The 15,560-nt window shown below is 51.9% G+C and overlaps 1 protein-coding gene across 1 annotated transcript in view; it reads left to right on the top strand.

Annotated features, from left to right (window-relative positions):
• Positions 1-2,900: 2,900 nt before the first annotated feature.
• CDH23 (cadherin related 23) overlaps positions 2,901-15,560 on the top strand; it is a 393,840-nt gene continuing 381,180 nt past the window's right edge. Inside the window, exons 1-2 of the mRNA XM_040242525.1 lie at positions 2,901-2,967; positions 10,323-10,400. Coding sequence (XP_040098459.1) covers positions 2,901-2,967; positions 10,323-10,400 — 145 coding nt within the window. The remainder of the gene's footprint in view (positions 2,968-10,322; positions 10,401-15,560) is intronic.

Raw genomic sequence — 15,560 nt, 5'->3', positions numbered from 1 at the left:
AATCCTAGGTAACCTCTCTGAGCCTTAATTTCCTCATCTGTAAAATGGGGACTATAATATCTACATTTTAGAGATATTTGGGAGGACTGAATAAAGTCGTACCTGTGAAAATCCCAGTAAGTGTTCATTCATTTTCTTCCTTCCTTCCTTCCACTGCGAACTTCCTGCAACACCCAGCAGAACGTGTGCACTCCCAGCTATTTGTGGATGATCTTCTTAGCAGATGTTGTTTAATTCTCATAACAGCTGGTTTCCAAAGGCAGAGAGCTTGGAGATTTTTTTTTTTAAAGACACTCACTCACTGTGAGATGTCAGACTGTCACTTAATTGCTCTGTGCCTCGGTTTCTCCACTTGTAAATCAGGGATAATGCTAGCAGTACTGGCTAGCTTCTTCTCAGGATATGATAGGCTAACACAAGATAACAGATGGAAAGTGGTTTGAACATTTAGAAAAAGGCATCATTTTCAACCTTGTTGGCAGTTAGGGAAATGCAAATTGAAGCAACAAGGCCATACCATTTTTCATGCATCCGATTGGCAGCCATTTAAAAGAGGGATGACTTCCAGGTGGGCACAGAGGCCCTCTCCTACACTGCGGAGGGAGTGCGAATTGCCACAGCATTTCAGAAGGTAATATGACAATGTCTAAGAGTTTACATACGTGCCCTGTGTTGTATTTAATTGGTCCGTTAATGCTATTGTTAGAGAACCAAGATTAAGAGCAAAGTCCTAACCCAGTTACGTGTGGAGAGATGTCCACTGCAACATTGCCTGTGTGGCAGAACCTGGAAACCCCGAGATGCCCAACAGTAGGGCTGTTTGTCTCCATGACAAAACATCCATACCATGAGCTATTACCCAACTCTGAAAATGGAGGAGGTGGACATAGCAGTGTCGACCTGGAGAGTTATGTGTGAGTTATCATGACATGAGAAAAGCGAGTTTCTTTTGTGTAGAGGGTATCTCCATCATCCTAAAGAGAAACAGCAGCCACATCACTGGCGTGCGTCTGTAGTGCGAACGGATCTGCTTGGGTTGGGAGAAGGGCCTTGCAGGATTCATACCAGGCCCAGGCTGCCTGCTCTGGCCATCAGATGGGTCATGTTTGGCTCATAAAATGGAATTATTTGCTAACATGTAAAAATTGAATTCATAATAAAAGCCAAATTTCCAGCTTTTTGTTGAGAAACCTCGGAAGCTTGGGCACACTGGGCCCACATTCCCTCTTGGCTGAAACGCATCAGCAGCAGTTGCTTTTGTACAGAGCATGTGGCCTCTGAACGGCCGTCTTCCCCACCACTGGGTCTCCTCACTTCTGTGCCCTGCCTGGCCCCTAGGATAGGCTCTTGACCCTTGAAAACACCAAGGGGTGGCAATATAGGGCTATGATGGGGCATTTGTCTTTTATAATGTGAAAACATCTTAGAATCTTTTCTTTCCCACATTTCTGTTTCATACCTGATAATTAGAACATCTTAAGTATAGTATTCCAGGGAAACACGGGGTACCATGGGCCACTGTGTGTGGTGTGGGGCAGGCTCCATCCTGCACTCAGCATGGGGCTGGGAGAGGGAGCTGGCTTCATGTCTGGAACCAAGGGACAGTACTCTGGGCCCTTTCTGAAGCCCCCAGCCCAGATCTTGCAGAGATGTAGTAGTCTCTCCACAAAACCCTTTTCTTCAGCTCCCCTGGCCTCCCCAGGGCTTTCCTGATCATGTGTTGATGAGGGAGGTGGCAGTCAACTTGGGTCCAGATGCTGACCTCACCACTCACTAGTTGGGGGTCTCTGAGCAAACTGTTAACAGCTCTCAGCCTCCAGACCCTTATGAACTGGGAAGGGTAATGCCTCCCAGGAGAGGGGCATAGTAAGTGCTACCTGAAGGAGGGTGTGTGGACCCTTGGCTAGGCCATGTGGATGCGGAGGTGAGTGGGCTTGACTTGAGACACGGAGGTGAGACAGCACTAACAGACTGTTCAGTGGGAGGCAAGGATTCCCAGCTGAGGAGTGCAGGCCTCTCTTGGTGTCACTGCTGGGCTCCAGGGAGGCCTGCAGGCGAAAGAAGGAACCAGAGAACCGTGACCCTGCTGTCGTGAGGCTGGGCTTGAAGGGTGGGGTGAAGCGCCACATCTGAAGGCTTAGAGATGGGAGACCGCCTTGCTGAGCCTCTGGCTGACGGGTCCCAAATCTCTCTAGAGCTTAACTAGACGGAAAAGTCCAGATCCAACTTCCCACAGACTTGCTGGGGGCCCTGGGCAGGTTACCTCCCTTCTCTGTGCCTCTTTGGACACTGTGGCCTGGTGCTTCCTTTCATATCCAAGGTTATGAGATGATATACAGATATAAAAACAGGAAAGGACGTGTTTGTTGGGCACTTTGGCTGGGGTGGGGGGTGATCGGAGCGGTGGCTCTGCCAAGCACACTGAGATACCTGCCTTCCGGCTCAGCACCTGGGTCCTAAGTCTGTCCTCCCTTACCAGGTTCCATCGCTCTTGAAGGATGCTATCCTAGGGTGGCAGAGCAGCCCTTTCCTTCACCCATGGAGCCTAGTATATGTCACAAACCTGTCCCTGAGCCCCTGAGCTCTGCCCACAGGCCATGCAACCCGCCACCACGAGGGCAAAGAGGAGACTGGTGCCCCTGCCCTCATCTCCGTCACTCTCAGGCCGCTGTGCTATAACCCAGCATTGGGCGATGACCAAACCACAGGCTGCAGACCCTCTCTTCTTCCCCATGTCCTCTCCCTGCCCCCGACCCCCATTTGCCTCAGTTCCCTCTCCTCTTGTCTCAGACCCAATTCTCCTGGGAGCAGCAGGGGTGGGCAGTGCTGGAGGCGCTGGAAGAGCAGGGCAGCTCCAACAGGCAGCTTCTCACCCTCTCCCTCTTTTGTCCTCAGGAGCCATGAGGTGCCACGTAGCCTCCAGCTGCCTCGTGGTCTGGCTTTCTGTGCTGATCTCTGGATGCTGGGGTAAGTCCAACCCTCTGCCTTCTCCCCCCACAGCAGGCATGGGTGGCTGGGCTAGACGATACGTGGTTGGGGTTTGTGCTCTGGGATTCCAGAGACCAGCCTTGCTGTGTGTGAGACTGGGCACGCATGTCCCTCTCTGGGCCTCAGTTGCTTCTGTAGGATTCACAGGGCTGAAAATACCAGCCATCCCCAGGGCCTGGGATGCAGGAGGGAAGGGGAGGAGCCTTGAGAAATACTTGTGCTCTAAGGGAGGCATCTGTGACGATGAAGTGTCCTTCTTCTGGGATGTGGGGACAGACCCTGGTTCTCTTCAGTTCCATGGTTGTCTTCTGAGCACCTACTACGGGTCTCCTGTTTGTCCAACTCTGGGGGTATGGAAGAAGTGACACTCTCGGGAGTCGAGTCTCATCGGGGAGAAAGACATGGGTGGAACTGCTATGAGCAGGGTGAGTAAAGCGGTAATGAAGGCTGCACAGAGCCCCAGAGAAGCCCATCAGAAGAAAAGCTCCATTGAGCCTGTGGGCACAGGAGAGCCCGACAGAAGGGAGATGTTTCATCTGAGCCCTGAAGACTGAGAAGTTGTTTAAGAGGGAGGGACAGAGGGCATCCTGGAGGAGGGAACAGCCTGAGTGAGCGTGTGGCCGCCAGGAGTCTCTCCTCCCTGCAGGGAGGACCAGCCCTCCTTCCCCTGACCCTGCAGCAGCCAGGTCAGCGCCAGCTCCAGTGCCCATGGAGGAGGCCGGGGAAGGCCTGAGCATTTGCCTTCTCCTGGACAGTGCGAGAAAAGCAGCTCTGGTCCGCAGGAAGGAAGGCTAGCAGGCACAGCTGGCTCCGTGTCCCCGGGGGCCCAGACACCCTCAGGGAAGAGCTATGGGAACAGCATGCCAGGCGACACAGGCAAACACATTCCTGAGGGGGGCTGGCTCCTTCTCCCACTCCAGGGAGCCAGGAGCCTCTGGAGGAGGCCAGAGCTTCATGCTTGGTGGGTTGCTGCTGGCGTCCTGCTGCCCGAGAGTCTCGTGAAAGTTGCCGGTCCTGGCTTCCAGGCTGGGAGTGCTCTCTGCTGGAACGCCCCTGCAATGGGGAGCTCACTCCCACCCAGGCAGCCCAGGATGACAGCACAGCCTCAGAGACTCTCGGGGCAGATCTGGAAGGGGTCTCAGACCCTCTCTCCACTCCTGGCCCACTTCACAAAGGAGAGAACTGGTGCTGGAAGGGGTCTCAGACCCTCTCTCCACTCCTGGCCCACTTCACAAAGGAGAGAACTGGTGCCTGCAGAAGCAGCTGGCCCAGGGTCGTACAGAGCAGGGCCCAGCTGGGTCTCCATCCAGACTCTGTCCTCCCCTGGGGCTTTGGTCAAAAACTCCAGGCCCCTGCCCCTCTCTGCCCCATTCACAGAGGCCTCAGTGAGGGGCCCAAGAGACCAGCTCTGACCCTCTGGCTTTGCTGGACGATGTCCTCAGCCTCCTCAGGGACTCCGTGACCTTGACATTCATGCCCTCCCCACCCCCACTGAAAAGAAATATACACGTAAAAGTAAAGCAGGTGCTAAGAGCTCGGCTGCCTTCCTGGAAGAGGTGGCAGTCTCCCCTTGAGCTCTCTAAAGTGGAGGTGCTTCATGCATCCTAAGTGGGCACAAGGCAGCAGCGTGGAGTCGGACTGCTGCGTTCCAGCCCCACTTCTCCAGGGGGTTCTCCTGGGCAAGTTTCTTAGCTTCTCCATGTTTCAGCTTCCTTCTCTCTAAAATAGGAAGAACAATAGGACTCTGCTTCTTACATTGTCAGAGTGACCAGATAAATTAATATGTATATCAAGCACGTAGAATAGTGCCTAGCACATATTAAGTGTTAAATAAGTGTTTAGTTCAGTTCAGTTGCTCAGTTGTGTCTGACTCTTTGCGACCCCATGGACTGCAGCGCACCAGGCTTCTCTGTCCATCTCCAACTCCCGGAGCTTACTGAAGCTCATGTCCATTGAGTTGGTGATGCCATCCAACCATCTTATCCTTAGCTCTTTTATTATCATCTGCATCTCTCTCTAAGAGGAGAAAAATGAGGTGCAGAAAACAGAGGAGTTAAGGCCTTTCCCTTGGCCACCCAGCCATTCTCTAGCCTGCCTGTGAGCTAGCCTGCTTTGCATGTGTGTGTAATGTATGTATTTATGTGTCTATGCCATTGCTGGCATAGTCCCCTTTCCTGGGCCCTGTGGGGGGCAGCCAGTGTGGTTCCTCTGGCACGATGGGGCCATGTAGCCCCAGCTGATCTCTCCTCCCGTTCCTGGCAGTCAGTGATAGATGAGACCTAGGGACAGACGCCCCCTCGATGTCATATCTCTTTGTCAGGCTGTCCTCTCTGGCGAAGATTTCTACACCCCCTCCCAGCATCCCCCCTGCATCCGTGTGCTCCCTGGCATTCCTCGTTGTGGGCCTGTGGGCTTATTGGGAAGGCAGGAGGTGAAGGCCTGAGGAGGCCTGCCCTGCCCCTTGTCTAGCCTGGCCAATGAGCTTCCTGCGGTGTGAGGGTTGTGATGGTGGAGTCCCCAGGCTTCGCCATGTCAGGCCCCTCACTGCTGCACTCCCATGGGCCACCCTGCAGTCACCGTAACAGTGATGGGGTGCACGGGATTCCTTTGACAGGGAGTTGTAGGGTGGGAGGGCAGTGAGGGCTTTTTGTCCTTATCTTGAGGCTTGGCAGTGGTGGCCAGAGAGGTAGAGCGATTTGCCCAGGTCACACAGCAGCAAGTGGCCGGGCTTCCCAGGCCTTGCTCCTGGTTACTGCCCCGTGCTCTTGTCCTGTGCACCTTCTAGTCTTGAGCTGGGGGGTGGGACATAGGCTCTACCCCACGCGGACCTCAGTGAGAACCTTGGTACATTCAGAGGCCTGGGGAGGCGGACTTGGGCTGAAGTCTGGCCTTCCTGGTTCCAGTCCAGGCTCTGCCACTTGCGGTGCTCTCCGAGCTGTAAGAATTCCCTGTCCCATCCCACAGCTCTCAGTGAGGTTGTGCTTCCTGGCCTGGTGGACACCTGGTCCTTCCCACACTGAGTGTCTTGACTGCTCCACTCTTCCACCTTCCCAGCTTTGCTTCTTTCTCAAATCTTTCCCTTCCTTGCCTTTGTGGGGAAGGCCTGTCGTCCAGGACCTGCAGCCCAAATTCGCCTTCGCCCTTCTCCCCTCAGGCCTGTGATGGTTTAAAGCTTGAATCTTGTTTGTGTGTTTGAAACATTTAAACCTGGTGGACTCACATCTACTTTGTAGGGAAGGATCAGTGCGAGTGGGCCAGGGATGTCTGGAGAAGGAGTCTAGGGCTCAGTGAACAGTAGATGCCATAGCAGGGAATGAGCTGTGTGGGGCGGAGACGGAGGGGTGCATCGTGGTTGCAGGCAACTGGACTCCCCTTCCTCGCAGAAGTCACCGTGGTCCCCTCCCCTTGCTGCACTCACTCACATTCCCACTTGACCAGAGGCCTCGAGACTCCTGAGGCTGGAGGACACAGCCTCTGTGCTTTAAAAGTGTCTTTAGGCGAACAAATGACCTGTGAGCCCTCCCCTTTCCCACTCCTCCCAGGACCTTCCCAGCTCCCACTGGCAGCCCAAGGCCACTGGGCTTCTTGGGGTAGCAGCCTGTTCCCAGAACTCAGTCCTGCTCAGTGTGTGGCAGGCGACACACGTCCCCCGGGCTCTGCCCAGCTGCCCGTGCAGGACTCTCAGTGGCTGATTATTGGCAGGTTGTGTGAAACAAAATTTGAAAAAGAACGATCCTGCTGCGGGTGATGTTTTTCCTGGCCGATTTCCCTCTCCCACCAGCCTGAGCCCACCCTAGATTCTCTGGGCACCCCTGAGCCTTCTCCCCTGGCTCAGCCGCTTTCCATCAGGGAGCCCAAGGCCCCCAGCAGGGATCCATTCCCCTCTGGCTGCATGGGAAGTACTGTCATTAATTTTTGTTGCTGTTCGGTCCCTGAGTTGTGTCTGACTCTTTGCGACCCCATGGACTATAGCATGCCAGGCTCTTGTGTCCTCTACTTTCTCCCAGAGTTTGCTCAAATTCATGTCCATTGAGTCAGTGATGATATCTAACCATCTTGGTGTTAATCATAGCTACCACTTATCGAGTGCTCGCTGTGTTCGAGAGCATGGTGGTAAGAGCTTTATGTATGTAATCTCATTTAATCCCCAGCACAGCAAAGAAGTTAAGTCTTCTTGTTATCGCTGTTTTACACCTGAGTAAACAGGTTCGGGAAGGTCACATGACTAGAAAGAGGTGCAGGGAAGTTCCAAACGAAAGTGAAGCCCTTGACCACTGGCCTGTTTCTGAGGCTGTTGTGTATGTGAGGAGCCCCAGGTTCCTCATGTGAGAGGGTGTAAGGGTGTGGATGAAATGCAGTAGTCAGGGAGGGCTTCCTGGAAGAAGAGACATCTAAGACAAACACTTGAAGAATGACTAGGAATTTGGCAAGAGAAGGCAGAAGGGCCAGTGGTCCAGGCCAGGAGAGGAGAAAGAGGCTACAGTGCTTGCAGAACCAGAAATGACACAGCTTGGTGCCTGAGTGAAGGCAGGTGGGTTTGGGAATGCCACTAGTCCTGCCTGTTCCCCACTAGGAGGTCTCAGGCAATGAGGGAAGTGCTGGCCTCTGTGTTCCTGGGCCTGGCCTAAACTCTGAGGGAGCCAGGTCCGCAGAAAAGAGGGAGGAGAGGGCTGCAGCCCATCCACATTCAGGGCCCCTGGAAGACCCAGCACAAGCTGCTAATGTGTGCGCTGGACAATGCTGGCCCCATGTGAGATGGGCCATCCTCCCACCCCTGGCTGGCAGGGTCAGAGGGGGAAGTGCCCTCATCTGCCTACTGGGGTGTTTCCCGATACCAACAACCAGTTCTCTAACTCTCCAGACACCGACTGTGTGTCCAACAATTCAGTTCAATCCTGATGCCAACTACCTGGAGTTAGGGTCAGAGTCCACAGATTTAGGGGTTCAGCTGTACTTCAGATGCTAGTGGTGAGTCCCAGGCCACCTGTAATTCTGACCAACAAGCTATAAATCAGGGCTTCCTGCTAGCCCTTCTCAGGTTCAGTTAGCTAAATGACTCACAGAACTCAGGAAAATAGTTCACTTATTACATTTACTGGTTGAGTATAAAGCATAAAGCGTACAACTCAGGAACAGCCAGATGGAAGAGATGCATGGGATGAGGTCTGTGGGGAGCAGGGGAGCCTGGGGTCAGGTGGAGCTTCCGTGTTTCTCTAGGTGCACCATCCTTCCAGCACATGGATGTGTTCACCAACCGGGAAGCTCATCAAATCTTGGAAATCTCCAGCCTCTCTTCTTTCCCTCCCTAAGGTTGGGGATGGACTGAAAGTTCCCATCAAATCACTTGGTCTTTAGTGATTGGCCCCTTCCTGAGGTTTTCTGTAGAGGCTCCACTCTAAATCACCTCACTGGGAAAACGGAACCCTCCTATCCCATTGGTGGGAATGTAAATTGGTGCAACCGCTATGGAGAACAGTATGGACATTCTTTAAAAAACTAAAAATAGTTACCATATGATCCAGCATTCCCACTCCTGGGCATATATCTGGAGAAAACTCTAATTCAAAAAGATACATGCATTCCAGTGTTTATAGCAGTATTATTTACCATAGCCAAGACATGGAAGCAACCTAAATGTCCATCAACAGAGGACTGGATAAAGAAGGTGTGGTGCATATATACAGTGGAATACTACTCAGCTGTGAAATGGATGCAGTAATGCCATTTGCAGTTACATGGATACAACCAGAGTTTATCATACTAAGTGAAGTAAGTCAGGCAGACAGAGACAGATTCCCAGTGATACTACTTATAATGGAATCTGAAATATGACCGAGCTGAACTTATTTACAAAACAGAAACAGACCCACAGACATAAAAAACAAGCTTATGGTTACCAGAGGGGAAAGGTAGGGGGAGGGATAAATTAGGAATTTGGAATTAGCAGACCCAAATCACTATATATAAAATAAGTAGATAAGAAGGTTCTACCATACATCACAGGGAACTATATTCAGTATCTTGTAATAAACTATACAGTGGAAAAGAACATGAACTGAATCACTTTTCTTTCACCAGAAATTAACACAACATTGTAAATTAACATACTTTAACATTTTTTTTAGTTAAAAAAATCACCTCATTTGCTTAAACTTTCAGTTCAGTTGCTCAGCTGTGTCCAACTTCTGCGACCCCATGGACTGCAGCATGACAGGCTTCCCTGTCCATCACCAGCTCCCAGAGCTTGTATAAACTCATGTCCATTGAGTTGGCAATGCCATTCAACCTTCCCATCCTCTGTCGTCCATTTCTCCTCCTGTCTTGAATCTTTCTCAGCATCAGAGTCTTTTCTAATGAGTCATTTCTTCATATCAGGTGGCCAAAGTATTGCATAAACTTAGATGTGGTCAAAGGAACTCCTTATGAATAACAAAAGACACTCCTGTTGCTCTGAGAAATTCCAAGGAGTTTTGAAGCTCTGTGCCAAGCCAAATTCTGGGCACCAGAGTTGCAGTGGTTAACAAAGTAGACAGCTCTTTACTTTACCAAGCTCCCATTCTGTGTATAGCTGGGCTGCCCAGTAGAAATACAATGTGAGCCACAAGTGTGATCTTAAATTTTCTAGGAATTGCATTAGAAAAGAAACAGGTGTGACTCATTTTAATAATGTATTTTACATAATCCAGTATAACTACAGTATTATTTCCACACATAATCAATATAAAAGACGAATGAAATATTTTATACTCACTTTTCCATACAGGGCTTCCCTGATAGCTCAGTTGGTAAACAATCCGCCTGCAATGAAGGAGACCCCAGTTCAATTCCTGGGTTGGGGCGATCTGCTGGAGAAGGGATAGGCTACCCACTCCAGTATTCTTGGGCTTCCCTTCTGGCTCAGCTGGTAAAGAATCTGCCTGCAATGTGGGAGACCTGGGTTTGATCCCTGGGTTGGGAAGACCCCCTGGAGAAGGGAAAGGCTACTCACTCCAGTATTCTGGTCTGGAGAATTCCATTGACTGTATGGTCCATGGGGTTGCAAAGAGTTGGACACCACTGAGAGATTTTCACTTTCCATACAAGGTCTTCAAAAACCTGTGTGTATTTTACATTTCACCACATCCTGATGTGGACCAGGGCTCATAGCTACAACGTGGCTGGTGGCCTGGCTGACCAAATGACCTCACAGCCTTCTGTCTGCCTTGTTGTTACTCCTGGTTTGCCTTGGGGCAGAGCAGTGAGCTGCCAGGGGCCATGGCACTGGACGCAGGTTCAGTGCCCATGGTAGCCCCTACTCTGTTACTTGACTGATGCTCTTCTTCTCTAACTTCCAGGCCAGGTGAACCGACTGCCCTTCTTCACCAACCACTTCTTTGACACATACCTGCTGATCAGTGAGGATACGCCTGTGGGTGAGTTGGCACAAGGGCTGGTGGGCATGCCGGGTGGTGTGGGGTGGCCTCCTCTCCCACAAGTGAAAGAGATCTTAGACATGGAGACGATCATCCCCCTGCGATTGGAACCTCTGCCATGGTGACCCTGACGGGTGTTCATGTGGCCTCTTCTTGGTTGCCTCCAGGGACGGGGCACTCCTTACTTCTTGTCTTGGCCCATTCCAAAAAGACAGGAGGTTTCAGTATCAAAGATTTTATCACGTTGAGCCCAAGTTGCTTGACTTTCACTTCTGTGTTAATTCTGTCCTACAAAATGGCTTGTTCCTCTTCCTTGTGAAAATTTGAAGATGGAATCTCTTATAATTTGATTTGCAGCCTTTTGTACTTTTCTGTGATTACTGAGTTTTCTCTGCACTGGGTATGCCTGTTTTTTTTTGTCATTAAAAGAAAAAAAAAAAAACTGTTTAGGAAGTGATCATGAGCATCTTGATCTGTGCTCCTCACCACCTCCTGCCTGCCCCAACTTCACTCACCTCATCATCCAGGTCTGTCCTCGTGAGCCCTTCCCAAGGGCCAGGCTCCTTTACCTGCAGCTGGAGGTCGGCAGATGTAGCCCCATGGCCTTAGCTCAGCTCTAGGGATCCCGAAGCTTCTCAATAAATGGGGTTGAATTGATCAAACCCATCTTGAAGCTGTGCTGATGGGACAGCACTAGTTCTGTGTGTCTGTGTGTCTGTCAGTCACTTAGTCATGTTCGACTCTTTGTGACCCCATGGACTGTAGCCAGCCAGGTTCCTCTGTCCATGGAATTCTTCAGGCAAGAATACTGGAGTGGGAAGCCATTCCCTTCTCCGGGGGATCTTCCCCATCCAGGGATTGAGTCCGGGTCTCCTGTACCGCAGGCAGATTCTTTACCATCTGAGCCACAAGGAAGCCTGTGAGCACAGAGGAAAACCACTCCACATCACATTCACCAACACCCCCTCTTGCGTCCTTTCATTCTTGTCTGTTTTAGAGAAAGTGCTTGTAACCTGGGGCTTCTTACCCTCAGATCTGCCTGCTTTGTAGGTATCAGAGTGGAGCTGTGTACCAGGAGCAGTATACACAAAGGGCCAGCATGGTGCACCTTTCGGGAGCATGACTTGTACTTGAAACAGAGGCAGGATGGCTTCGAGAGGGGAGGACTCTGAAGATATTTACCTAATAGGTCGTTTAAAGCACTCTTTCATATATGTAAAACCAAACCTAAATGCAAAATTCTTCAAAGAAAATCTCTGTTTGAAGAGGAGAGCCTTAGTGGGCCCTAGACTCACCCCTGCTCTGTGCAGGGGCACACCAGCAGCCCCCTGCAGAGGTCTTCCCTTCCAGTCTTCCTTTATCTGTGGATGTGAGCCGGACACAGCGGGTGTGTTTCTGACTATTGTGGGGCTTGTCCCCATGGCCTGGTGATGCTCTGTTTCTAGGGCTGTGGGGGCCACTGTGTAGAAAGCAGCCTCTCTTTTGATGGTTAGTAGGCCCACACATCAGTGTTGTGAGGCTGGATTTGGGGTTTGGTGATCGGGGATGTGGTGTTTGAAGTGTTATCCCAGAATGAGGCAGATTGCTTCTCTGGAATGGTCTCCCAGAGACTTAGAGCACCTTCTGAGGGGTGGAGAGGATGGCTGGCAGTCTTTTGGGGACCGTGCTGAGCTGTTCCCCCTAACTGAGTTGGGTCGGGGGTGTTGTTTGTGGGCTCCTGGATTCTTCATGGCTCCGCCCCAGACCCAGACCTGGCATGGAGCCAGCAGCGCAGAGGCCCAGTGTACATGGGTCCGTAAATGACGAATGTTAGCAGCGTTTATCACCATTAGGGGTTCTACTTTTTTCAGTTCATTCATCAGTTTATCAGATACAGACGGGGTGCCCCCCTGTGCCAGGCCTGAGTGCTGTGAATTCAGAGAGGAATTTGACAGAGGGATAAAGAAACCAGAGTCTTGGGTAGTAAGTAGCAGCTGCGCTGGTCGTCTGGTTAAGCCCCAGTGGGGATTGAAGGGGGAGGGTCATCCCCCTGGGGTCAGGGAGAGGCAGCAGAAGTTTGGGGGAGGTGATGGCACTTGAGCAAAGTCCCGAAAGTGTCCTTTCCATTTCTTCACATGCTGTTTCCTGTGGCTGGTTTTTGTAAGTGTCTGTTTGAACCTTATCCTCCTGGAGAGTCCTCAGGGTGGAAGAAATATATCTGGGACAGGTGAGGTCCCTGAGGCAGAGCTGTGGCCAGCCACTCACTAGTTGGGGCTGCTGATGCAGAGGCGAAGGCCCCTCAGGTGAGTAGTGCTACCGCTTGTGGCCTGTACTGCCCTGCTCAGCCCCGAGTGGGGGGTCCTCTGAGGCCTGCGCTGTAGGGAGGCGGGCGGGGTGCCCCCAGTGAACACACCAGCAGGCCCTGCTCCAGTGACCTTTAGCCCCAGCTCTTGATCATCTTCTGGAGATGCTGACATCGGTTGGCCTTCAGGAATAACTCTTAGGATGCAGCCCATTGTGGCAGTCACAGCAGGGGTGTCCATCTGATGCAGTGGGGATCGATCCCCAGCTCTGGGAGGCTGCAGGAGTGAGAGAGGACTCAGTGAGCTGGAAGACAGCTCTGCTCATCTCTCTGGACAGGGGCCAGTGCTGAGCTGGCCTGCACTGTCCTGGCCTCCTTGCTTCTTTTTACATGGGATGGCATAGCCCAGTTCTACCCTGAAAGTCAGGCACCCAGTTTCTGTTCCTTGCAGTGTGGCATTGGGTACAGTGCCATCCCTTTCTCAGCCTCTGTCTCCCTATCTCACCAATGAGAAGGCACTGGGAAGGTGGGCCCCAGTGAGTTTTGGCCTGGGCAGTCCTGCTGCTGCTGCTGCTGCTGCTAAGTCGCTTCAGTCGTGTCCGACTCTGTGCAACCCCATAGACGGCAGCCCACCAGGCTTCCCTGTCCCTGGTAGCCCAGGGTATTGTATCTCTGGGCCCTCTAATAACAGCCCTGGAAACCTCCAATGAGTGCTGTCACCTACTTGCCCTGGGCCACTCAGAGTGGATGTGAAGTCATGTGAACATGCCAGGATGCAGGGCTCTGACCAGCAGAGGCCAGAGTGAGGGTAAGGGTTGAAACAGCTTGTCAGGGCACTGGCCCTTTGCCTGCTGTGTGGAGTGAGGTGGCCTAGAGACTTGACTCTGAGGCTTGGCTCTCACTACCCTTTGCTCTCTGAATCTTGGTGCTCCGAACTGTAAAATGGGATGGAATGGTTTCCCCTCTGGATCACTGGCATGTGTACATATCCTGTTGTTAACTGCAAAGCCTCCACGCCTGGAATGCTTTGTTCTTACAGAAAAGAGGACTTACGTGTGGCCCAGGGATAACTGCTTTACTGTTCCACCAGCCACCAGTTTGCAGGGGGAACAGACAAGCATGTAGATGAGCTGGGTCCAGTGGGGTGGCTAGTGCCAGTGGCTAGAACCAGAGCGCAAATTAGTCAGCTCGCCAGAGGAGGAAGTCAGAGCTGTGGGCAGACCAAACTTCCAGCTGGGAAGGTCATCTGGGACAGAATATCTGGCTTCTGCCTGGACTCCCGGTGATGGGGAATTCAGGATCTTATCAGGCTGCTCATTTCTGTTCTTGGAGGCAGTTCTGGGTATGAAAAAGTCTTTGTAATATTACTATGAAACCTGTCCCTGGAACTCCTACCCACTGAGCCTAATTCTGACCACTGGAAATTTACAGAATAATAGTGATAACTATGATATAAAAGGTATATGTATAATATATATTATTATAATGACAGTGTTTATTGAGTGTTCGAGGCAGTGTCCTGAGCGTTTTGTTTTTAAATTCCTTTTAAGAATGGAAGGAAGGTAGAATTTGGCTACAGGCTTTGTCAGGATGTAGTTTCTATAGTCTCCTGGGCTAGAGATTAGGACTTTCATTCACCTCAAACCTTCTGAGTGTTTCTATCCTTTATGCTCTTGCCTCAATTTCCGACCACAGGCCAGCGGCCCTGTGCTCGGGAGCGGAATGGGAGGGCACAGCCCGGCCGTCTGAAATCCCCTGCACCGGCTGCTTGTTCCGTCTTTGTCTCCTCCTATCTTAGTTTCCAATTCCCTCTGTGCAATGTTCTTTTGTAGACCATCTCCCAGCAGAAAAAGACAGAAGCTGAATGAAGTCATCAAGCAGCTCTGCCTTCCCCCAGCCTGTTAACATCCAGGGTCCCCTTGTCCTTGCATGTCTTCCCCAGACGTGAGCCTTAGTCACTGACAGCAGAGCCTGGCCTGGGTGGGGCAGAGCAAGGGCACAGCAAGCACTTAATGATCAGGCTGCTTGGCATTGCCCACACCTTGGCCCTGGCTGTCAGCAGCAATGGCTGTGTGGCACCTTTAGAATGAGGGACAGGGTGCAAGGTTGCTTGCTGTCTCTGATTGCCCTCCCCAATCCACTCCAACCACTCTCCACCAGTTTTGCTCATATTGAGATCACCGACCACCTCCCCATGGCTAAAGCTGACCTAATCCTCAGGCCTTGTGGCCTTTCAGCAGCGATGTTTATCTCTTCCAGGGCATTACCTCTAGCTGTGCCTTCTCAGTCTATTTCCCACACCACCCCCTCTCCCGCCCTGCCATGGAGTGACTCATCCACTCCAGCCACATCAGTTTCCTTGCAGTTCCTTGAGCACGAAAGATGAGTTCCTACCTCTTGCCCTTTGCAGTTTCTGCTCCTTTTGCCTGGAACGTGATGGACCTCCGTTGGTCAGTCAAGTTGATTCAGATGCCACTGTCTCTATGTGGCCTTCCTGGATTCTCCAGGCAGGGTTCGAGTGCCGCTTCCTTTGCTTTCTCCTTTGCTAGTCTAGTTGCAGAGCTGTTGTTACTCAGCTGCTCCTCGGTCTTCCGTGTTGTCCCGTGAATCCTTCCAGGCGCCCAACCATCTCCGTGTCCCCTGAGCCCACCCCTGTGCCTAGCTCATGCCCAGGGCTCCAGGTGCCTTGGGGCAGGAGTGAAGTCTGGAGTTTGTGAGTGGCGGGGGTGGGGGGACCTTGCAAGGCAGGGACTAGGGCTGGCTCCATGCCTGCTCGCTATCCTCCTAGAGTCTCAGGCCAGGCAACCTTGCGCCCCCAAAGGTGTTAGGAACAAGGTGTCGGTGATGACAAGGATGGCTGCCAGTGAGAGAGCCCAGGA

This window comes from Oryx dammah, unplaced genomic scaffold (genome assembly GCF_014754425.2).
Source record: "Oryx dammah isolate SB20612 unplaced genomic scaffold, SCBI_Odam_1.1 HiC_scaffold_6, whole genome shotgun sequence".
In the NCBI taxonomy this organism is placed as follows: Eukaryota; Metazoa; Chordata; class Mammalia; order Artiodactyla; family Bovidae; genus Oryx; species Oryx dammah.
Note: the sequence above shows the minus strand (reverse complement) of the source record. Positions and strands in the feature narration are given on the sequence as shown.